We start from the raw sequence: 23,374 nt of genomic DNA, 5'->3' as shown, positions 1-23,374 counted from the left end.
GACATGTTTTACCTACTTCTTATTTACAAAGCAATAAAGTAACATCAACAGATTTTTATGCTGAATTTATCTGAGAGCAGCAATTTGCTATTCTCAACCATTCTTTTAAGGGTTTTCACTTTACAAAGTTTATAAAAGAAAAACAATAAAGGGGTAGGTGGCTCTTACAGTTGTCATGGCTACTGCCCTCTACTGGGGATGGTCATTCGCACACGCCCCCCAGCACTCCGTGTGGACTATGAAAAGGCACCCACAGGACCACATGGGACCTACCAGCCAGGGTTGAGGGCCGGTGACCAGGCACAGACAAGTGAGACAATCTCCCCAAAGCAGTGATTTCTTCAGGGAAGGAAATAAGCAGGTGTCAGAGAAATATGTAATTTTTTAAAAAAGTATTCTGCGGTTACTATTTATTGCCTTGACATGTTTTTAGTCCCAATAGTTAAGATTATTTTGATGACTTAAATTACGTTAAAAGGAAGGCAGGCAATTTTATGTCAATCAAAAAGCAACCCTTTTCTAAGCTGAGAAACACTGCTCTTGAGCATCTAGCAGTCCACTAGGTATCTCAGGACAGTCTGGTTCGAGTCCCCGAGGTAATCTATGATAATGCATCCCTGTACTCCTTAGAAGTAACCTCCGAGTAACCTTACCAAGCTAATCTGAGATTCAACTGTGAGGCCCCATGTGCAACCTGGCCATGTCCGTGACCCATTCTGAGTCAACCAGTCCTGTTTTTAAGCAACAAGAATGGAATTCAAAAGAACCTCTTAAAATATAAGCAGTACCAACTTTGTAGCAAAATTTTAGATAAAATCAAGTCCTAATTGAGGAACATTAACAAGATAGGTAACTTCAAAGTAATTTACAAGCCACACAGCATTTAAAAACATCAATTAGAAGGTCTCCCTTCACATTACTCACCCTTAAAAGCTGACATTTTATAATTGTGTTGTATACCAGCAACTATATCCTTCCAAAAATCAAATGTTTTTTGACCATTGTTCTGCTAAAAAAAAAGAAAAAAAAATCCCAAATGTTAACCCATGTAATAATGATGTTTTTAAGCACAGTAAAAAAAAAAGCAAGCAATTACAATATGGCCGTAATCTAAAATCGGGACTCATATTTAGAAAAGATAACCGATGAAAAAACTCATTCTCTAAATGGGACTTTAAGAAGAAAAATCTTCCAAGAAAATCACTGCTACAAATACATATATACACACATACAACTAAATATTAATATAGCTCATGTAGCCCAAATAAAATAGAAATTTCAGGAGTAAATTTACAGTGTTATAGCTTTTGGGATATCAGAATGTACCACTTCAGGTACTGGGGCATCAATGGGGCTAAGAAGCCTCAAGTCCTAAAGTCCTAAAAGCTGGTTACTTTAGAATTCAGCGCACATTTACCTGATTTCAATAAAAAAGAGCAGCAAATCTCTATAGGAGAGATGAAGGAGGTTCCAAATCCAAAACATAAACCACTTTTAGATTTTTTAAAACCAAGATGCAAATAAACATTACATTGAAACACAGAACGCTGCAAGGCCTTGCTTTCTTGGAAACATTATTAACCAGTGTCCTCCTATCTAAACTACTAGACATTTGTCTCTAATTAAACTCTCAAATATCTGAAGACTAATACATTTGCTTGAAGTCACTATGGATGAAAAACTGATCCCATCTCATGTAAATAACGTCTACATAATAAAATAATTGCTCAACGGAAACTCGCAAACACATGACTAACTCTGGCTCAAAAGTAAACCATTATCCATGTTCTATTAATAACATGATCGTTACGATTTTCAAAGACAACATATGCAAAACAGAAAAGTAATTCTGACATAAAACTGGTGTCTGTTCACAGATTGTAAGCCCTAAGTATATTCAGTCTTCATCAACAGTATAAAGTCTACACGCATCAAACTGTTCAAAATGACGAATTTAAAAACTTCATCTCATTTTTTTGATTTTGTATTATTTAGAGTGCTTAAGGACAGGTGGAATTTTTAAAATTTTTTTTTTTTTAATTCTGCTAATGAAACCGAGAAAATATTTTTTCCAGCTGTGAAGTATTTTCTTTTTAGACATTTGCACCCCCTGCTGGAGAATAGGTTTATTATCCCTGGGGGGAAAAATGGTCAGGGCTACTTAATTTTCCCAAAATATTTGACCAAATTCTCTATGTTTTTCTTCCTTAGTCACTTCCAAAACCACAAAGAAGAAACTGAGTAAAATTCACTCAAAAGACATATATAATTAAGTCCTCTGATTTATGACTGAATACCTATCATAATTTCTGAAAAATGAGTCCCTGGCTCACCTTTGTCAGAGAGTCCACCACTCTGGCACATAGAAGCGCTCCTGGCAGGTCAAAGTAGTTATCATAAAAATAATATTTTCCTAAAAAAGAATAAAATTTTACACTGGGAACAAATTAACACCTCATTTACGTGACACACAGAAACTTGGCTGAAGAGACACCAGACTTCGGTTTGGTTACTTAGAGGGGCCTCTATTTCAATTCAGAATGGCTTTATTACAGGCGTTCACTGTCTTTAAAGAAGGGTTAAGCTACAAGAAAGTTTAAAAATGATATCCCTAATTCAAGGATCTTACGGAAAAAAAACTTTACGTAAAAACTAGACTATACCCTAAATATAAAATGGGTTATGAAAAAGCCACAATTTATGGTACCAATGTCACTGAATTTCAAGACCATCAGCCTAACACTGGAGCACCATGAGGTAATCTGCACAACAGTACCTTTTCATATCTGTGCTGGTTGGTCCACCTTCAGTTTAACCTGAGAAGAACCAGAGCGATGGAGGAATAATAATAATAAAAAAATCGGGGGCGCCTGGGTGGCTCAGTCGTTAAGCGTCTGCCTTCAGCTCAGGTCATGATCCTGGGGCCCTGGGATCGAGCCCCGCATTGGGCTCCCTGCTCCGCGGGAAGCCTGCTTCTCCCTCTCCCACTCCCCCTGCTTGTGTTCCCTCTCTCGCTGTGTCTCTCTGTCAAATAAATAAATAAAATCTTAAAAAAAAACATTAAAAAAAAAATAATAATAATAAAAAAATCACATCGTGTAAGGACATAGTGTACTTATCTGGGAAAAACTCACAAGCACAGCACAGGCACTCCAGGATCTCAGGGAGGAGAGGGATTGAATTTATCCTGTTTGGCCCTAGCACAGAATTAAACTGGAGCCCTTCCTTGGTGCAGATGTCACTTTTGGACTCTGCCATCCCTGGGCAGACACTTGATGACCCATGTCACATTCCTTTGGCTCCTGTCTGATCCCAGCCACTGCTGTGCTAAATGGCATCATCCCACCTCAAGCACACCTGTGTCATGCACTTTCCCCAGAAGGCTATGGAGTCCAGGTGGCTCATGTGGTAAGCCTCGACCAGGAGCCAGTGGGTGAGTCTCAAGTTAAGGGGCCAGTGAAGGCTCCCGTCCCTTGGATTGACAACTCTGGGAGGTACTCTCAGTGCTTCTCAGAGATCCCAGTGGAATCCAGCCCCCACTGTTCCTTCCTTCTATGGCTCACCGTCTCCACTGTCTCACTCCTGTATACCAGATCGGGACCAACCACTCTGCTTTGGGGGGATCCCAATGTCCTAGAATCCCTAGAGAACCCTTGTACAAAGAGGACTCAAACAGAACCAAAGGTGAAGCCAGATTGTAGTTTAATGTGAGAAAGTACTTTTCGAATGGTCATAACTATTGCATACAGTATTACAGGTGCCTGATTTCAAGTCCTCCCTTCTTCCCATTTGCAAGCTAGGTATGAAGCTATGGAACACAGCAGTCTTGTTCCTTAGTGTCCACTAAGCACGATACCCAGCATACTGCAGGCACTCAACAAATGTTTGTTGAATGAATGAATGATCTAACAATGGAATGGATTTTTGGAATTAGGGAGTGCCGCAGGTAAATTAGGAGAAAACCCTCTGCAGGGGCCAGATGTCTATCCCTTTAAATGTCATTTAATGCCCGTCACTTCTTCATATCAAATTATTAAGAACGTATAAGAAATAAAGTCAAAAGTTCTCCTCCTGTTAATTCACAATATGGCTGTGTGGGTTTACATATCCTTTCCCTCAGTTAAAAATAGTTTGGTTGGCATGATCTTCCTGGTTTTCACTCTTACAGCTGAAATTATTGGCAGAACATCTTAGATTACTTTTCACCCCTCAGGAAGGTCAGGATGGCTTTGTCAGTGTGAGGAACCAGGCATCTGGAGGAAAAGGGAGGTAATATCCCACGTGCATTTCTGCTCACATTCTGCTGTGCTATGAGGTCACGTGATGCTCCAGGGCTCCCAAGACTAGGACAGTGGGCACAGCTTCCCAAGGTCCATGATCCTGCACTTGACCTACTCTCCTGCCTGTGACACCAGAGTGGCCAGACACTCCGGGCACCGTGGCAGCAGGAGAACTGTCGTCACTGCTGGTTACGCCCCCTTGCTTTTCCCTTCCCCTGTCGCTCCCTTTGTGGCCATTAACACAAAATTCAGTTAAAGAGCTGGAATACTGATCGTGAGTCTTGGGTGGGATCTAATCAAACAGCTCATGGGTTTAATGAGACTCCCTCCCACAACCCAAGGGGCTGACTCACTGGACTGTCAAATGTGGGCTGGATGACCGCTGTGTGGACACACCGAGGCTTGCTCAGTCCTGACCTATGAACTGGGCCAGGCTGCTCTCAATGCCTCTTTCTCCACCTAAATTCAAAGACTGTACCCCATGAAAGCTTTGACTCTCGCCCCTCCTTAGAAGCAGAGAGCTTACTGGCAATAAAGGGATTAGTGAGTTCTGTTCAATAAAACAAGCCTCTAAGTCCAGACAAGTCCTATAATCCTTAACCTCTGTCCACTGAGAAACCGTTCCCCAAGAAGCCATTGCCAACACTACGTACTTTGTAAACTGCCTACTCGTATTGGTAACAGAACAGAGGCGAGTGAGTGACTGAGGGCAAGAGAACAATTTATGTTAGCACAATGTTCTCAATTGTGCAGATGAGTGATACCACCTTCCCTTAAAGGTGAGCAAAGTGATGCTAAGAGTGGCTTAGTAATTGACCAGATCACTTTGCCCAGCAAGGAACAGTCAATATGAGCCAGGACCACCTGTCTCCACCTCCCCCGTGGTTTCTGCTACACTAAGCTGTTTCTGCATAATCTACCAGTTGACGGCGGGTGGGGGGGATCAAAAGGACTTGCTCTTTGGAAATTGGCTGGTAATGAAAACCATACTCCTGCCAGTGCAACAACTGGCAAAGGGATTATCAAATAAACTGTCAGTAAAATGTCTCTGTCCATCAATGCTTTAAATTCCCTAAATGTACTGGTAGGGAATGCACTTTATAATGCTCTCCTTAAATGAAGGTCCTTATTTGGCTATACTGATCAAAATTTTACTTTATTTTCTTTTTTGGTGGGCAGCAAAGCAAAGTTTATTGAATGATAGTAAAACAAAGTTCACTGAGTGATAGTATAAAGCTCCCAAAGATGGAGGGGACCTGAGAGGGTTGCCCTAAAATTTTTAAACCTATATATCCTTAGAGCACTTCTAGGAATTTACAAAAGTGCAAAATACACACGTATGAAAACATTACCGCAGGCTTGTTTGTAACGGCCAAACTCCAGACACAATGCAAACGTGTACTAGGAACAGACTGATGGACGGCACTGGACGGCAGGGCACACCAGCATTTAACAGAACGAGGTGCATCTGTGTGTGTGCTAATGTGACAGGATCTCAAAGACGTCAATTAAAAAGAGCACAGTGCAGGAAATGTATGATCCCTTTCATGTGCTTTTGAGAAACAAGCTTCAGGGAAAGGGGATTCTGGGGGACAACAGGAGTTGGAGATAATGAATTCTTCATTTTATTCTTTTCTATAATATTTAAATTTTCTAACCCTATGCTCACATTATTTTTTTTAACGTAAACAAAGTTTAACTGGGTTGTGGAATCGCAGGCCACTTTTTTCTTTTATATGTCTCTACATTAAAAAAATAGTATTCCTTTTTGAAGGCATCAAGCTTTCCCTTATGATCTGGCAGGAACAGTAGGCCTTTGTTATGTGTCACCACCACCTGACCACTGAGCACATAAATGGGAAACACTTCCCTAACCAACCCAATTAAGAGGAGATAAATTCCAAGCTCATCCTCAGAGCGCTCCTGGGTAAACTGAGCACCAGAGGGAAGCTGCTGATTCCAGGAGGTGGCGCTCTCTAGTGGGCAGAGCAGTGAGCAAACTGTGGGTCATCCTGGGTGAATGCTCTTTTCCTGGCTGAGAAATACTTTACTTCTTTAAGTACTCTCTGTTTCTGAACGGATGTTAGAGTGTAACACTTAGCTCTGTGCCTGGCCTTTCTGGGAAAGTTATCTACAACTGCCTGCTTCTGGAGAGCAAATAGCCGTTCTCTGTTTTAGGCTGTAAAAGGCTACACAGACACCCATTTAACTTCCACCAGCCACTGGGACTTGAGATGTGTGGAAGCATTCCATCTCGATCCCCAATTTGAAATCTGTTTTCCTCTCAACTTATTTTACCAAGAGCACTCATTTCCTGACATTTTCATCTCAGGACAAAAACAAAACAAACTCTCAAAAGGCAGTGAATGTAACACAGCAAATCTAATTGTAACAAGGAGTAACTCCAACTATTTTCAGGTTACTACATTTTCTTTCCTTTTTTTAGGATTTTATTTTAAGTAAACTTTACCCTCAACATGGGGCTCGAACTCACAACCCCAAGATCAAGAGTCGCATGCTCCACCGACCAAGCCAGCCAGGTGCCCCTCAGGTTACTACATTTTCTGAAGGAGAACAGTGCATTTCAAAAGTGAAGTGTGGGGCGCCTGGGTGGCTCAGTTGGTTAAGCGACTGCCTTCGGCTCAGGTCATGATCCTGGAGTCCCTGGATCGAGTCCCGCGTCGGGCTCCCTGCTTGGCAGGGAGTTTGCTTCTCCCTCTGACCCTCCCCCCTCTCATGTGCTCTCTCTCATTCTCTCTCTCTCAAACAAATAAATAAAATCTTTAAAAAAAAAAAAAAAGTGAAGTGTGGGAGAAGACGGCACAAAAATTTAGAACAAATGAAAAACTAACAATTATAATAAGATCTATTTGTTTATAACAATGTCTTAATCATTCCTTATTAATTTATGCACATCAATGTCTACAAATCATTTCTGAGAAACCTTTTCATATTTACACATGGTGAATTTCTTTAAAGACAGTGGGGAAAATGTGTGAAATTATTTAAAATAAGGGAAAAGAAAAGATAAAGGCAGAAGATAGAAGATACTAGAGCTGGCAGTAAAGAAGAGAATTCAAGAAAACAAGAAATGGGGGGTAGTATGAATGTGAGGAGAAATGGGTAATGGAGAAATTAAAGCAAGGACTGAGCATGTAATAAACTGATAAAAAAATATGGACGACTGAGGAATGTATTATTCCTGGGTGCTAGTCTTTTCACTCTAGAACAAGTGGACGTAAAAGGAGAATCAACAAAACCTAAAATAAAGCAGAATCAACTGCCAAAGAGACATGAGACACGTGTGGAAAAACACATCCTGTTCCTATCAAACCACAGCTGCTCCCTTGTGCATCCGGGCCAAGAGGAGGCAAGATGGCATGCTTCCTGTCCTCACACCACGGGTCCAAGGTCCAAAACCCAAGGGGCGGCCATGGTGGCGCTGCCCCGCACGAGCCATACCTGATCGGCAAGCCATTCCCGCGTCAGACATGAAGTGCTTCCACTCCTTCCTGCCATACTCCTCCACCAGTGCCTCAGGAGCCATCATGTTTGTGCCGTGGCTTGCCCTGGTTTGGGGAGACGGGGTACAATGCTCATCAGTGCCTCCTCTGAATACCCCTTCCTCCAGCCTTGCTATGCGTGGTCCCCCCTAAAACGAACGCAGTTTTCTTTTTTCCGTTTCCAACTGGATGATTTCCCCCTTTAGGGCTCTATAAGGCATGTCCCTAAGTTCTTCGTCCATTTCATCCACCTACCGACAAGCAAGTACTCAGGAGCAACTCACTCTGAGGTCCACCCCATGCTAGCTGCTCTAGACCTACAATATCGAAACTATTTCTCCGGAAGAAAATTCTTTCCTGAGAAGTTGTCGTTTGAAGATAAAGGTAGTCTAACTGGAATGTGCACAGACTGGGTGGCAGCTGCAGAGAGAACACAGGGGAAAAGGAGGGGGAAAAGCAATGGGGTGAGAACAAATGGAAAAATCAAAATGGGCTCCTTTCTATAAAGGGGACAATGCTTTAGAAAGCTATATGTAAAGATGGAGGAATCTGGAGTAGAACATATGATGGCACAGGAATCTGCTCTATTGGAGGAAAGCAGGCATCAAGGAGATGAGCTAGTGAATCCAGGAGAAACTGTGGGGGAGCTAAAACTTGGATGGAGGGGGTCAGACCTCAGGGGAGGGACGTTAAGAAGGAGGACAGACAGACATAACAATGAAAGAAAGAACCAAAATTGTAGAATGCCTTACATTCTTTGAACTATGACTGAAGAGGGCTAAGTACACTGTACGAATCTGATAGCTGAGTTTAAGGTCAGAACTGCACAGAGTACGTACACATACGTACATACAAATGTATACATACCTACATACATAAATAACCTCTAGTTGCCCAAGGCAAGAAACGTGCAAACGAGTAACAAAATATTCAGAGGTGGGGCCACACCTGCTCTAGTTATCTGCACCTTAGGATAAGGTCTAGGGTAGAGTATGAGTTTGTACTGTGCAAAAAGAATGACATATCAAAAGGAAGAGTATGTACCAGGGGTAACCCGTGCTGAGTGTCCTTTCCTTCAACTCGGATCACGTTAATATAAATAATAAATCGCACAGCTGTGTGACCATGTTGTCTTGCCTCTACTATTGGTGTTAGGGGAGAAACAGATGCCCACTCCCTCGCGCCCTCTGTAAGACTCAGAGCAGTGGTGGCAGGAGCTTCTCAACTGCTGGTCCCGCTCTCCAACACTCAAAAGTGCCTGGTGCACCCCAAGGGGAGGGAAGGAAAGGGCGTCAGCACTGAGTGTGAGAGAGGGAGACGGATGAAGGTTCGAAATGACTAGAAAAACCTGCAGAAGGAGCTGGAATACAACATCAGTCCTGCACAGAAGGGACAAATTCGGACAAATGGAGAAAGAAGGAGAGGTGTGCATAGACCAGCAACCCCTACCCAACATCCATTCTATCCTTCTTCCTTAATAAAAAGAAATCTAACTTTATTCCAGGCAACTATGCACTTATCTAACACAACATAATCCCCAGGCTCTTTTGTGGGAGGGGTGGTCAATGAGATGAAGCAAGTTATTAAATTTCTACTGGATTTCCTGCAAATATTTCTGGTGAGCTAAATTTAAAAGAACTAGACCTTTAAGTCCAATGCTTTCAGATCTGTATTTAAATTGTTCAAACAAGTCATACAAAGAAACATAGGCACAGGATCTGTCACCTGATTAATAAAAATAATAATCTTATTTAACCCAGAACTTAACAATCAAATGCTATACAAAGTGTCCTGGAAAAAAAGTTTTGACTTCACAACTAAATTTTATTACCTGAGCACAGTGCCATTATCTGCAAGTTTAATGAAATTCCCATCTTCTAGATCCAATGCCAAGCCCTTGCAACTAAAATAGAAAAGTCTGATTACCAATCAATTCACAGATTCAGCTAACCTAAGAATAATAATCTATATTTTCAAAAAGTCACAATGCTAAAAAGGGATTCTCCCACCCACATGAATGATACGCTAGTCAAAAAAATAAGAATATCCAAGAATCCTAAAATTAAGTAGCATCCACAGAACAAGTACATAAGGAAAATCGTCACGTGGGAAACTGAAAGACAGCATATTTAGGTTGTAAAATCCTTATGCTTTTAAAAAAGAGGAATCTAAAACTTAAAGAGAACAAAAAAAAAGGAACATCATTGTATGTCTCTGTTAAAACGTGCAAATGTTTTTCATTAAATAAAATACACATGCATGCCCACATTTATATTCTGCCAGATAAGCTTGTAGCCAGGTTCTCTCCTATACTCTTCACAAATTGCCTCCATTTGGGTCAGGTTATAAAAACTTGCCCTCTGGGCAGGGCATATTATTGAAAACCACTAAAATAAAGTCAAATACTAAGTTTTAGGTTCCTCGCTGTAAAAGACTTGTGGGATTTGGGGAGAAAAGTGGGTACAGATTCATTATTATGAATAATAAAAGCAAGGAGGTATAATGGCCACCAAATACCAAGAGAATTAAACAAAAAATGACAGGGTACTTTAGAAGCATTACTGACTCTGGTTCACAGTAAAATTTCTAGAGTCAGCAGTTTTATATAGCAAAATATTTCTGTTTCTTCTTTTTACAAAAGGGATACATCAAAAAGGACTAACCAAACATTGCAGAAATATGTAATAGATGAACATCATTGCTCTAGAATTAATTTTGCATGTGTTTCTGTGTGTTGTAGGGTTATTATTAATTTTCCACTGAGCAATGTTAAAGTACAGGATTTTAATTTTGTTGTTTAGATGAGGAAGAGGGACAAAATAAGCCTTGGGAAGTGGAAAAACCTAACCCAGGAAAGAAGTAAGCAGTAAGAGTCTTAGACATAGGAATGTCTATTCAAATTATAGAAAACCAAATGTCCCAGTTCAGACCTTTATTCAAAATATGATTCTTCCCCTTCTACGGTTCTGTATTTGAAAGGCAATAAAGCAATTTTTTTTTTTACAAAAAATGTAAATTTTAGAGACAGTTCTTAATAACCTCTGAAACTTATGACAAACTTCAGCCATACACAAATATCCAAATCAGTTATTTACATATTTAATTAAATAAGTCTAAATTTAAAGTAGAAAAGGCTTTAATTCATGAAACATAAAACTTTTTAATATAGAAAGCATTTTGTCCTTTGACTCAGTTTCAGATTTCACTTTATGTCTCCATAGAAGAGGAAGCATTAAAATTTTATCAGCAACATTTAAGAATCAGAGGGAATGGGAAGACCTTAAAAAAGAAGAACTTACCAGAAATCCCAATCCTCTGGAGTCACAGTTAGCAATTCCTTGTCATACCCTTTCTCCTTGACCAGGAACTGAGCAAAGCTATTATAAATGAGCTATAAATAACAAGAAGGAATAAAGAAAGATTAAATATAAAATTCACTATTCATTCCTAATTTCAGACTTGAAAACCTACTGGAGTTACTCATGGGGCAGATGGGAGAGAAATATCTCTAATTGTGAAGTTCTGCAGTTTAATCCTTTATTTTTTCTTTTTAAAGATTTTATTTATTTATTTAACAGAGAGAGACACAGTGAGAGAGGGAACACAAGCAGGGGGAGTGGGAGAGGGAGAAGCAGGCTTGCCGCTGAGCAGAAAGCCTGATGCGCGGCTCGATTCCAGAACCCCGGGATCAAGACCTGAGCCAAAGGCAGACGCTTAACAACTGAGCCACCCAGGTGCCCCAATCCCCCTTTAATGCAAGCGATTTATCCACCCCTGAGAGCCCCGGGTAGCTACTGTGTCTTTTTATATTGCAGAATTAGACCACCAGTATACAATTACATAACCAAGGATGACTATCAATCTTACTCCTGAGTTCTAAGGGTTGGAGATCATTAAGACCTGACAAAGCTTTGTAAACTTACTTAACACATCACCACGATGATAAACATATCGACCACTCTATCATTACATCTATCCTCAGCCCATCCTTAGTGGACCGTGCTTGTGAGGCACTGTTCCTCCCCAATTCATAGATTATTTTCCCCTGAATAAAGGACATCAAACCTGTCACTAAGTTGTTTTAGTTTTGTCACTGACACAGGGTAGTCTCAAAAGGAAATATACATGGGGACCAGGCAGATGACCTGAAGGAGGAATCAAGGAGCTTCCATTAGATGCAGGAAATATCTTATTTCTCTGCCATAAGAAAAACTGAGGGAAAAGGATGAAGGAAGCTTCTGGAAATAAGTACAAAGATAAATGGATCTTCTGATTTCTCAGTGACAAAATCCCAAGTGTTTGAGTGATGTGTCTTATTTTTTCTAAAGAGTTGGCTCAAATTTTTAGAGAACTGTGTATGCCAAGCAAAAAGGAGGCAAAAGGTGGATAAAGGTCCACACTCTCCCTACCCCATTCTCCTTCAAAGAGTGTTATTAAGCCAGCACCAGAGGCACTTGAATCTGAGGCAGAATGCTGCTCTGGGATCAGACCGAGCAGTATGCAAGAAGATACTTGAGCAACTTGACCCTTCTTCTCTATGTTAACCCAAAGCCTCTTTGACAGCATGAGGTGGCACAAGGGAGAAGAAGGTAGAGACACAGTGAAAGGGATGGAAGAAGGTCTCCCTGAGATGATGATGTTTACACTGACCCCTGCAAGCTGTAGCAGTTAGCTGGGTGAATCCAGAGGGAGGGGAGCACACCAAGTCCAGAAACCCAGAGGCCCACACATGCTTGGATTTGGGGGTTGGGTGTAAGCGTCAGGAGATGAGTGCAGAGAAACCAAAAGCTCCCTGTCAAATAGAGCTGTTCTCTGTCCTAAAGCTAATTAAAATCACTATACATGTACTCCCATGCAATGTAGTGTGACCCTGAACCACGTCAATTGTTAATAGCTCACATTATGTCAACACTATATATCAACACTTCTCAACCCTGGCGGTGGTTCAGAAACATGGTTATGGCTCTTAAAACCACCCAAAAATCTCAGGCCTACAGGCTAGGGTAGGGTCCAGGTGAGGCCATACAGGATTCCTGAAGCCCAGAGATGACTGAAAATCATTGGCTTTCCATGTTCTATGGATTTTCATTCAATCATAAAAAAAAAAAAAAAATCAATAAAAAATGTATTGAGTCACTCTGAGGTCCAGAATACTATGGACAATAAAAAATACACATCATGATCCTGCCTCGCAGGGAACCAGTGCTACGGGATTAACAGATGTAAAGTGCTTTAGAGCAGTGCCTGACATAGAAGTAGATTCAGTTTAAGTATTTGCTGTTTATTATCAGTCTTATGCCAGTTAAAAAAAAAAAGGCCCTGATAAGTACCATATGCCCATATCCACGGTATAAATATTCCCACCATGGCCACTTTCAAGCTACCTTAAACTCGCCTCTGATCAAGGCACTTTAGTCAGTCTTGTACTTTCTCACCCCTTAACAATCCTGATAAAGATCTGGGCACGTGATTCCAATGAGGTTGGATACCTTCCTGAGAGAAAGGAGCCCTTTCCAGCAGGGCTGCCAATGGGGCGTCCACAGCTGTGTTCCTTACCTCATGGAGGAGAAGTTTCTGTAATAGGAGAGAATGAGGTCAATGTGCCGGGAGAACCAGAGAATAGTGGTGCTGAAAAAATAAGGGAGTCTGTGCCTTTGAAACCTGTCCTAGTCCAAAGGCCTTGGTTCTTGGACCTTTTTCTATTTTGTTGAGTCACCCCAGAAACCTTGATGGCACAGGGCCTCCACGGACAGCCCCCTTCCTCTCCCAGCCTTTGGGGCCACTGACTCGCTCATAGTCTTACGTGACTAATAACGCACACTGCACATCAGCTGCACATTCATGTCCTGTAAGTTGTATGCAGACCACAAATGATGTTTGGTTCCCCCTACAGGTTGCCAGATAAAATAGGAAATACCTAGCTAAATTCAATTTTCAGATAAACAACAATGAATTTTTTAGTATAAGCACATCCCCTGCAGAACACACATCTAATAAAAATGTTTTTGTTATTTGAAATTCAAATTGAACTGGGTGCTCTGTATTTTTCTGTGCTAAATCTGTCTCGCCACCCTATAATCCTGCTGTTTGAAAATGGGAACTAACATTTAAAAATTGAGAGACTTCTCATACAAGGTCAGATTTCTTTCTTTTTTTTTTTTTAACAAGTTCAGATCTCTAACTTATCTTTTTTTTTTTTTTTAAAGATTATTTATTTATTTATTTAACAAAGATAGAGAGAGAGCACAAGTAGGCAGAGCGGCAGACAGAGGGAGAAGGAGAAGCAGGCTCTCCGCCGAGCAGGGAGCCCGATGCGGGGCTCGATCCCAGGACCCTGGGATCATGACCTGAGCTGAAGGCAGCCGCTTAACCGACTGAGCCACTCAGGCGCCCCCAGATCTCTAACTTATCTTAAAAGAATTAGATCTCTTAAGAGACTGAGCCCCTACTTCCTCATGGCAGATAGATGCTGGCAAGAGTTGAGTGTGGTTGTGTCCTCAGAAGGCAAACCCAGTCTCCTGGCTGTCCCAGGCCGCACCCCAACTCCCACATCGGGGCTAACTGCCTGGCCCCATCCACTTCTGAGTCTGCAACCCCAGGAGGTGCACAGGGGTCATCATTTCCAGGATGGCTTTCCTGAGCCCCCAGGTGAGCTGACACATCCAGTCCCCTGTTTGCATAACACTCTGCATTTATTAAGTGCCTATGACACTGATGGGAGAGGCCCTCACAGTGTTCCGTGACGTAGTCACCACTAACTTCACCATCTTCTCCTGCAGCTCCTCGCCTGCTGCTGGACACCCGGCACTTCCCAGAGTTCTCTTGCCCTGGCTGTATTTCCTCTGTCCGAAGCGCTCCCCTCTGCCTCCTCACCTGCCCCCTTTAACTCCTGCACTGGGACCCAGCTCAAACCACCAGTCACTCCAGGCGGCTCCTCTAGGCCTTTTGGCACACATACAGCATGGTGGTGGGAACAGAAGCCCGTTAGTGGGACGATCCTGGATAAGCTACTCATCCTTATTGTGCCTCGTTATCCTCATCGCTAAACGACGCCTGTGACAAAGCAACTACCTCACAGTTGTTGTAAAGATCTAACCAGTTCATTTACACTGAATGCTTATTAGAATAGTGGCTGCGCCATATTCAGTTATTAAAATACCTATTTTTTATTCAGTAATTCCACAATTACTGATCGAACCTAGTATATGCCAAGCATGCAGCTCAGCACACAGAACACACAAGAAACTGTCAGAGATACTGATGTCAGGGAGTCACGGCTCTAGACTCAAGGGGTAGATTCCAACAGGTTAATAGGAAATTTTAAGCTGCTTACACGCTATAAGAAATTAAAAGGTTTTATGGAAAACTGGAGGTGGGATGGGAATGAAAGGGTAAACTTTAGGGGGCAGGGGAAAGCTTTCCAAAAGGAATGCTATTTAAGATGAGATCTGACAGAGGAGTTGGTGTGGTGGAGGGAGGGCCTCCAGGAACAAGGAGACAGTCTGCAGCAAGGTCCAATACTGCCCTCACCACAGGGCACTGAAACCAGCTCTTCTGCATCTTCACCCAATACATGGCCACTTGGAAAGCCCGTGTCTATCTCTGTACCCAACTCTATTATGGTGCACAGCAAGCAAACTGCTGACATTTCATAAAAGATTTCTAAGCCAAACAGGATCCATAACACACTAGGTTTCTTTCAATCTTTAAGCCTCCCTTATATTTGAGGTTTGTAGAAAAGAATGCTTGTCTTCGAGGATCTTGCATTCTGGGATGTGATGCACACACACGCACAAAATGGGTTTTAACATGAGTGGCTTAATAATACTTCCTTCAGATGAAGGTGGCCACAGAGGAGATTCAAGAAAACTCACATTTTCCAGGAGGGAATTTGAAAGGCACATGAGGAAGGAAAATATGAATCAAAGATCTAGAAAAAGTAGTAGCCAAAGGATCAAGAAGAAAAGCCTTCTCCACTTTCAGTATGACCAAGGAAACACCTGTATAGAAGGAAAGCAGGAACGGTACACCTTTTTTATTTTTTAGCATCTGTACATGAATATAGCACATGAGCAATTCAGACACTCGGTTTTGACCTCTGACACGTACCTGAACTTCCGATGGGGCACTGACCTCACCCCGATGAGCAGCAGCATGGGCTGATGTCTGTACCAGAGGCCCAGAGCGCTAACCTAAATGGTGAGGCTTAAAAATGGTTTGGATGGTAACCATAAAAGCACTTGTATGGGTCAGACACTGCTCTAAGCATTACACATCGATTACTCCTCACTTAATTCTTGCAACCTTTTGCGGTAAATCCAATTATTCGTGTCATTTTACAAATGGGGAAACTGAGGATTGAAAAAAAGTTAAGGAACTTGCCCAAGGTCACAGAACTAGTAATGGACACGCTGGTGCCCTAAGCTGGGCAGTCTGGGCGTGGAGCCCTGCTCTGACCACTGTGCTCCTAGTCAGCTCTTTTAAAAGGCTCAGAGATCTTTGACTAAAAAATTTCTGTGAATTTTTTACATCAGTTTCCGTATGAAACCGAAGGAATGGGGGAGGGAGGACCATTCACCTGAGGGTGTGGAATCAGACATACTCCACTCCCCCTTCTTTCCAAAGTTCTGGGAAGACCCCAACTTAGTAGCCTGTTGTTAGGATTCGAACTTATGCAAAGGGGGCATGGTGCACGTAGGAAGTGCGCAGTAAATGTTCATTTTCGTCTCTTGGTAGAAGACAAAATTAGGGCTAAGATTCTCATGGCTTTTCGGCTAGCGTTCCTTCCAATACACCACACAATCTCTCCCTGACTGCAGTGTTTAAAAACTGACAGGTGGGGCACCTGGGTGGCTCAGTTGGTTGGGCGACTGCCTTCGGCTCAGGTCATGATCCTGGAGTCCCGGGATCGAGTCCCGCATCAGGCTCCCTGCTCGGCAGGAAGTCTGCTTCTCCCTCTGACATCCCCTCTCTCATGCTCTCTCTCTCTCTCAAATAAGTAAATAAAATCTTTAAAAAAAAAAAAAACTGACAGGTGGTCGCATGGACACGCAAAAGGAAAAATGCACACCGGGCAAATACAAGCCCAGGTGGCTTGTATCGGAGCGCTGCTGGAGCCCAGAATGACTTGCAGGGAAGTTCCAAGGCCAGGGATCCGCAAAAGACACCCCCAGTTCCCCTGGCCCCGCCCCTGGAATCGTTCCCCCAGCCCGATTCTGCACAATTTGCCCCTTCTCTTCCCCACCGCTCTCTCAAAGCTGGCTAATAGCTGGGCGCAATAAGCCGGTGCGGCGCGCACGGGCAGGGCCCGGGGGCTGCACACTTCCGCCCGGCCTCGCGGTGGGAGGCCGAGTTCTGCGCAGAGGCGTGGCGGCTGCAGGCCCCCGGCAGCGCTCGCCGCCTGAGCCCGGACGGAAGCCCAGCCCCGGCCGCCATCGAGGTGCACGCCGTGCGCCCCGGGCAGCCCGCGCCACTCACCACGGCGCTCTCGGGCAGGTTGTAGCGACACAGAGTGTGGTCCAGGTCGAAGCCGACCACGTCGCAGGCGGCCAGGGAGAAGTGCTGAGCCATGGCTGCGCTGGAAGCACTGGAGAGCTCCTCGAGCGCCGGGAGGGCGCGAGGAGCCAGTGGACGGGACGCTGCGGGACGCTGCGGGACAGGACCGGACGGGACCGGGGCGGGGCTGCAGCCCCGACCCGGGACGCAGCGCGTCGGCCTCCAGTGCTTCCCGCGCCCGCGAGCGCCGCCCCCGGCCACGCTTCTCCCCGCCCCTCGCGCGGCGCGCCGACTGCCGCCGCCGAACGAGTGCCGGCGCCCTATCGCCTCCCCCTCCCGCCCCGCGGTCCCGAAGGCGGGGGTGACGGGGAGCCGCGCCACCACTGATGGACCTGGGGGTGCGGCTGAGTCCCCGTTGGCACATAACCTTTGCCACAAAATTAGCCGGGGCTCCCCTTCGTTTTCAAGGTGCCACAGAAACCAGGACACTGTAAAGTTAGACCCGACCCTTTGCTCTTGTGCGCAATAAGGTAAGATTATGGCGAAAATTCTATTCACTAATATCCTTTGACAAAGCCTAGAATTTGGAAGGTCTCGTGGCCCACGTGCTCTCTAGGGGTTGAATATTTCGTAGCTTCCTAAGTAGTTAAAAAACCTTTCACTATTTCCCCTCTGGAGTGCATTAGAAAATAAATTTATTAGAAGGAGTTGAAGGAGCATTATTGCAAAATAACGCTGATTAAAAAATCAACGTTGGCTATTTTATTACTTGATTATCCTATTTTTTATTGGAATGAATTTTTCTATGAAAGGACAGCAGAAAGTTGATAAAACATGCTACAGAATAGAAAACTTTCTGCACACAGATGGTTTTAAGATTTATAGAGCACAAAAGGATTCAGGTGGCAATAATCTGAATTCTCGCAGTAATCTGAATTCTCTCAGTAATCTGAATTCTCTCAATTCTCTGTGTATAGGAGAAAAGTTGCATACAATGGATGCTTAAGGTATTTAATTTTGAGAACCCATATGAAAAGCTAGGACTTTGAGATCTTTAAAATTATTTAAAAGAGAAAATACAATATTTTAAAAAAGAAAATGTAATTCTATTATCTTTGTACTCCTTGTGTTAAATTTAAAGGAACATTGTCCAATGGAAAAAAAATCAATAGTTATGACATAATGAAAATATAATTCATTGAGAATTACATTTAACCCTTACAAATACTAACCCTTATGAGGCCAATAGACCAATCAAGGGATTAATTTAGTGCAATAAATAGTTCAATCAGGTAGGATATTTATTATACCTAGTGGGCCCATTTGAATAAATTGAATACTTGTTCCATTATAGCTCTTAAAAGCCCCAAACAATGAATCATGGAACACTACATCAAAAACTAATGATGTAATGTATGGTGATTAACATAACATAATAAAATAAAATTTAAAAAAAAAATAGATAAGAAAAAAGCCCCAAACAAATTTCTCTGGAATAGGAAGAGGAAAGAATCTTCAAGAAGATTGAGCTGTTCACTGACTGATAAGAGTCCAACAACCATGTTTTTAATGTCCGTGAATCAAAAGAGAAGAACCTGGATTGATTCACAGTTTGTAGCTATTTCCCTTTTATGACTCTGTTGGCCATGGGACATTGACTTTAATGGTCCTCTTTGCCCCCTGCAGTAGGCCTGCCCAGGTCAAACTGCCAGGTAGACTACACGTTGAAGGCCAGAAGTTTCCTTGAAGGGTATCTTGTACCCACTTTAGGGACTTCCCTTAGTAATGTAAATGTACAAGTGCATTCATTGCCAGAGGGAAGAGTACAAAAGGATTGTTTTTCCTGATGTGAGTATCCCTGGGACTGGAGTTGGCCCTTAGACTTGGACAGGCTCATTAACAGACATTTCTGCTTGCTGAGTGACAGCTGTACATTTCTTACATTCCTCAGGTCCAAAGAGCTCTCTGCTAGAGTCTAGACATTGACATTTTGTGGGAGAATTTAGCAAACAATGCACTCCAGGCATCCTGAGAGTTCTTACCCCTCCCTGAGCTATATTCACCTTTCCTGGCCTATACCTCACACCTCATTCTAACTCCTTTAAGAACATGTGGAATGGTTCCCTCTCCCACCCCCACTCCTTACCTAATCATGAACTTAAATATAAACATTTACTTTGCTTCATAGGGCTTATTTTTACATAAAAATGTTTCCTTTTTTTCCTGTACATTAAACTTTTATCACATGTACTGATAAAATACCACAGCTGTTCTGTTATCAACCAAGAAAGAGTTCAATGTTCTTAGACCAATTAATTTGTTTCTTTGAGTGATAATATTAAATATGTCAGTGTTGTGGCCTGAATTGTCGTTCCCTCCCCACTTCCCAAATTCATATGTTGAAGCCTTAAGCCCCACTGTTGACTATTTTTGGAGATAGGGACTTTGAGTATGGTTAAATGAGGTCACAAGAGTAGGGCCCTAATTTAAAATGATGGTGTCATAAAAAGAAGTAGTGATACCACATTGAAGCATTCATAGAAGAAAGGCCATGTGAGAACACAAGGAGAAGATTCAGTCTGCAAGCAAAAAAGGAGTGTTTCACCAGAAACCTACCCAACTGGCACCTTGGATCTTGGACTTCCAGCTTCTAGAGCTGTGAGGAAATAATTTTCTGTTGTTTAAGCCACTAAGTCTGTGGTATTCTGTTAAGGCAGTCTCAGCAAACTAAGACATTAATTAAGGAGATTTGACCCTAACCAATGATGTTGGGTCAGATTTAGTAAATAGTATTTGCATTTGAAAGATCCCTAAATGACATGAACTTCTGCTTAAGTTTTTTTGCTTAAGTTATTTGTTGGTTTTAAGGATTTTGGTATTTTTATTTGAGTATAATATTAATACTATGCTGTGAAATTTTAGGATTTTTTTAGTATTCCGTGTACTGAGTTTTCCTTTTAACTCGAAAGTTATGAAATAATTTAGAAATGCTCAGAAATAAGTTATATTTTTGCTGATTTTCTAGAATTGAATTTCATCATTACTACTGACCTATATTTTAATACAGTTAATACTATAACTTAGCAACTTTAACCTTAGGTATGCCTTTTACTTGTTATTTACCTAAATAATTTGTGATCAGCTAGCTTGTTTTAGACTCTATAACTCACTAAATGATCTTTTGTGAATTTAAAATACTGCAATTTGATATCTACATTGTAAATGTTATTTACCAAACTGTTATTTGGGGGCAGGGAGAGGTCTGTTTGTTTGTTCTTTCGTTAGTTTAAAATGTATTTTTCTGGGGTGCCTGGGTGGCTCAGTTGGTTAAATGTCCAACTCTTGATTTCAACTCAGGTCATGATCTCAGGACCGTGAGATTGAGGCCCACATTGGGCTTGGCACTGGGCGTGGAGCCTGCTTAAGATTCTTTTTCTTCCTGCTCCCCTCCAAAAAAACCCATAGAAAAAACTGCTTTTCTAAATACCCCAAAGTAAACATTGTAATGTTAACTTTTTATACAATCTAATCGCCACATCTTCCCTGGATCATATAATTTGCTTAAAGGGAAACGATAATGTTTATTTAGTAATTTGAAAAAAATATATATAAATGCCTAAAAATTAATCTCGGTAGCACTTAAATATTAGTCATTTAGCTAAATAGAACCAAAAGCTGATTTGTAATACTGGGCAGTGGCCTTAAGATGGCAGTAGTTCTGCATTAGGAATATTTTTCATTTGATTTCTTTAATAATCCTTAAGTTTCTTAATAAAAAAAGTGATTTTCTATTCTCCCTTTCTGCTCTTGCCACAAGAAGAGACGCCTACTTAGAAATTTTACTGTGGTTTTTGTGTGTGTATATGTTTATTTTATTTTTTTGTGTGGGTGTATTTATTTTTGACAGAAGGAGGGAACGTGGTGAGATGAAGTCCTTTGGTAGGAAACTTCTCATTAAGGTTGTATCTCAATAAATAACTAAACGTTTAAAATATGCAAGGACTTCTTGCAGAGAGAGCTCAAATTCTAAATGGCAGAATTGTGATTCAGCAAGATCTCTAAGGATGCAGCAATGGATTGGAATTTAATTAATTAGGACACATGTTGAGATTTGGGGTCAGGTGCAGTCTACTTTAACAGCATATTATGGGGAATCTTGATTTACCAGCAGTTAAGTTGGAATACAGTGTGGATAAACTCAAGGTGAACTCAACTAGTTCCAGGTTAAAGTGAGTTTCTCTTTGACTGTCAGTCTTCCCTTTTTCTTCGCTGTCTTTCTGGGAGGCGTGGGGGTTCCAAATTGCAGCAGGGCTAACATATTGCCAGGGAGTCTGGGAACAGACTTCTGATCCTTGGCTAATGGCATCCATACACCTGCTTCCCCATCCCTGTCAGTATTTGGTTACCTCTGGCCACGGTATCCTCACTGTCGGCAACCATGACTGCTGCAACCATGACCCTGCAACACCTCTAGTTACAGCATCATCAGAAAAATGTTTAGTTTTGATCCAAGCCATGAGACCATGTTAGGCTGCCATTCCGCACTCAGCCAACCTCTGCTCCTCTCTTGGAGAGTCCCAGGAAAGCTTCACAGAAAACTTTTGACTTTGAGGCCACAGAAAAGGAGGGTCTGTGTTTCGGCGTGGAAAGGTGGGGTGGCTGCCTCAGACCCTCTATCCAGATGTGACCCACTGTTTCTATTCTAGTGATTGTTCTCTGTTATCACAGGACACTCTGCAAAGCTGTCTTCTCTCAGAATTCCAAATGAGAATCAAGACCCAATTCTCTCTGCTTTGGGATCCCCAAGCTCATGTGGAGGTTTCTCTTGTTTCTCATGCAAGGGATTTAACCTCACAATGGGATACGCTGTAGGGTCTCTTTCTCAGGGACCCATACAAATGACACACTCTAATGCTGCCCGTCCTGTTCCCTGGGACTAACATTGTCAGATAAAATACCGAATGCCTAATTAAATTTGAATGTCCCAAATACCCCTGAGACCTAATATTGAAGAAACTATTTGTTGTTTCTCTGAAATTCAAATATAAATTGATATACTTTATTTATATTTGCTAAATTTTGGCAACTCTACCTGAGACATTTACTTTGTATCTGTTCTGAAACCAACTTTAAAAAAAAATTTTTTATGGGGGCGCCTGGATGGCTCAGTTGTTAAGCGTCTGCCTTCGGCTCAAGTCATGATCCCAGGGTCCTGGGATCGAGCCCCACATCGGGCTCCCTGCTCTGCGGGAAGCCTGCTTCTCCCTCTCCCACTCCCCCTGCTTGTGTTCCCTCGCTCGCTGTCTCTGTCAAATAAATAAATAAAATCTTTAATAAAAAAAATTTTTTTATGATTAATTTTTTTCTTGCAGAAAGCCCAGAACTTGAAAAACAGATGTGTCCTGGCATTTGTCATGGGCTGAGTTGTGCTTTCCTCAAATTACTGTGTTTAAGCTCTAAACCCCAGTACCTGTAGTGGCTATATTTGGACATAGGGCCTTTAAAGAAGTGATTGAATTAAAATGAAGCTCTAGGGTGGACCTGATCCAATTTGACTGATGTCCTTTTAGAAGAGGAAATTTGGACGCACAAAGAGATACCAGGGGTGTCACGCGCAGAGGAAGAAAGACCATGTGAGGACACAGCAAGAAGGCAGTAGTCTACAAGACAAGGAGAGAGACCTTGGAAGAAACCAAACCTGTTGACATCTTAATCTTGGACTTCTAAGCTCCAGAACTGTGAAAGATAAATTTCCGTTATTTAAGCCACTCAGTCTGCAGTATTTTGTTATGGCAGCCCTAGAAAACTAATGCAGCATTTGAGACGATCTTTCTGCTTTAGAGTCTAGAGTCCATGCTGGAATACAAAACCAAGAAACTGCTACAGAAAATCTTCCTCTGAGGACTGGACCTAGAGAAAACTTTTAATACTTTCTAAATGGTGGGGAAAATTTGAAACAAATCTGTTAATATTTTAATATTATACTAGTATGAGCAAAATATCTAAACAAAGGCTAATGGATGCATTTAAGTCAAGCCTTTTTACCTAGGATTTGGTATTCCTAAGGGATTATGGGAAACTTAGGAGGTATTTTTG

At 42.1% G+C, this 23,374-nt stretch overlaps 1 protein-coding gene across 1 annotated transcript in view; it reads right to left on the bottom strand.

Moving 5' to 3' along the window:
- Positions 1 to 17,519, bottom strand: part of NT5DC1 (5'-nucleotidase domain containing 1) — a 145,637-nt gene extending 128,118 nt beyond the window's left edge. Inside the window, exons 1-6 of the mRNA XM_034990335.1 lie at positions 17,261 to 17,519; positions 11,083 to 11,174; positions 9,615 to 9,686; positions 7,743 to 7,849; positions 2,334 to 2,413; positions 925 to 1,009 (exon numbers count right to left, since the gene is read on the bottom strand). Coding sequence (XP_034846226.1) covers positions 925 to 1,009; positions 2,334 to 2,413; positions 7,743 to 7,849; positions 9,615 to 9,686; positions 11,083 to 11,174; positions 17,261 to 17,353 — 529 coding nt within the window. The 5' untranslated portion in view covers positions 17,354 to 17,519. The remainder of the gene's footprint in view (positions 1 to 924; positions 1,010 to 2,333; positions 2,414 to 7,742; positions 7,850 to 9,614; positions 9,687 to 11,082; positions 11,175 to 17,260) is intronic.
- Between the last annotated feature and the right edge of the window lie 5,855 nt (positions 17,520 to 23,374).

The sequence above is a fragment of the Mirounga leonina genome, unplaced genomic scaffold (assembly GCF_011800145.1).
Source record: "Mirounga leonina isolate KUSES-001 unplaced genomic scaffold, KU_Mleo_1.0 Mir_53, whole genome shotgun sequence".
NCBI classification, from domain to species: domain Eukaryota; kingdom Metazoa; phylum Chordata; class Mammalia; order Carnivora; family Phocidae; genus Mirounga; species Mirounga leonina.
The sequence above is the reverse complement of the archived record's forward strand: the minus strand, read 5'-3'. Positions and strand labels throughout refer to the sequence as shown.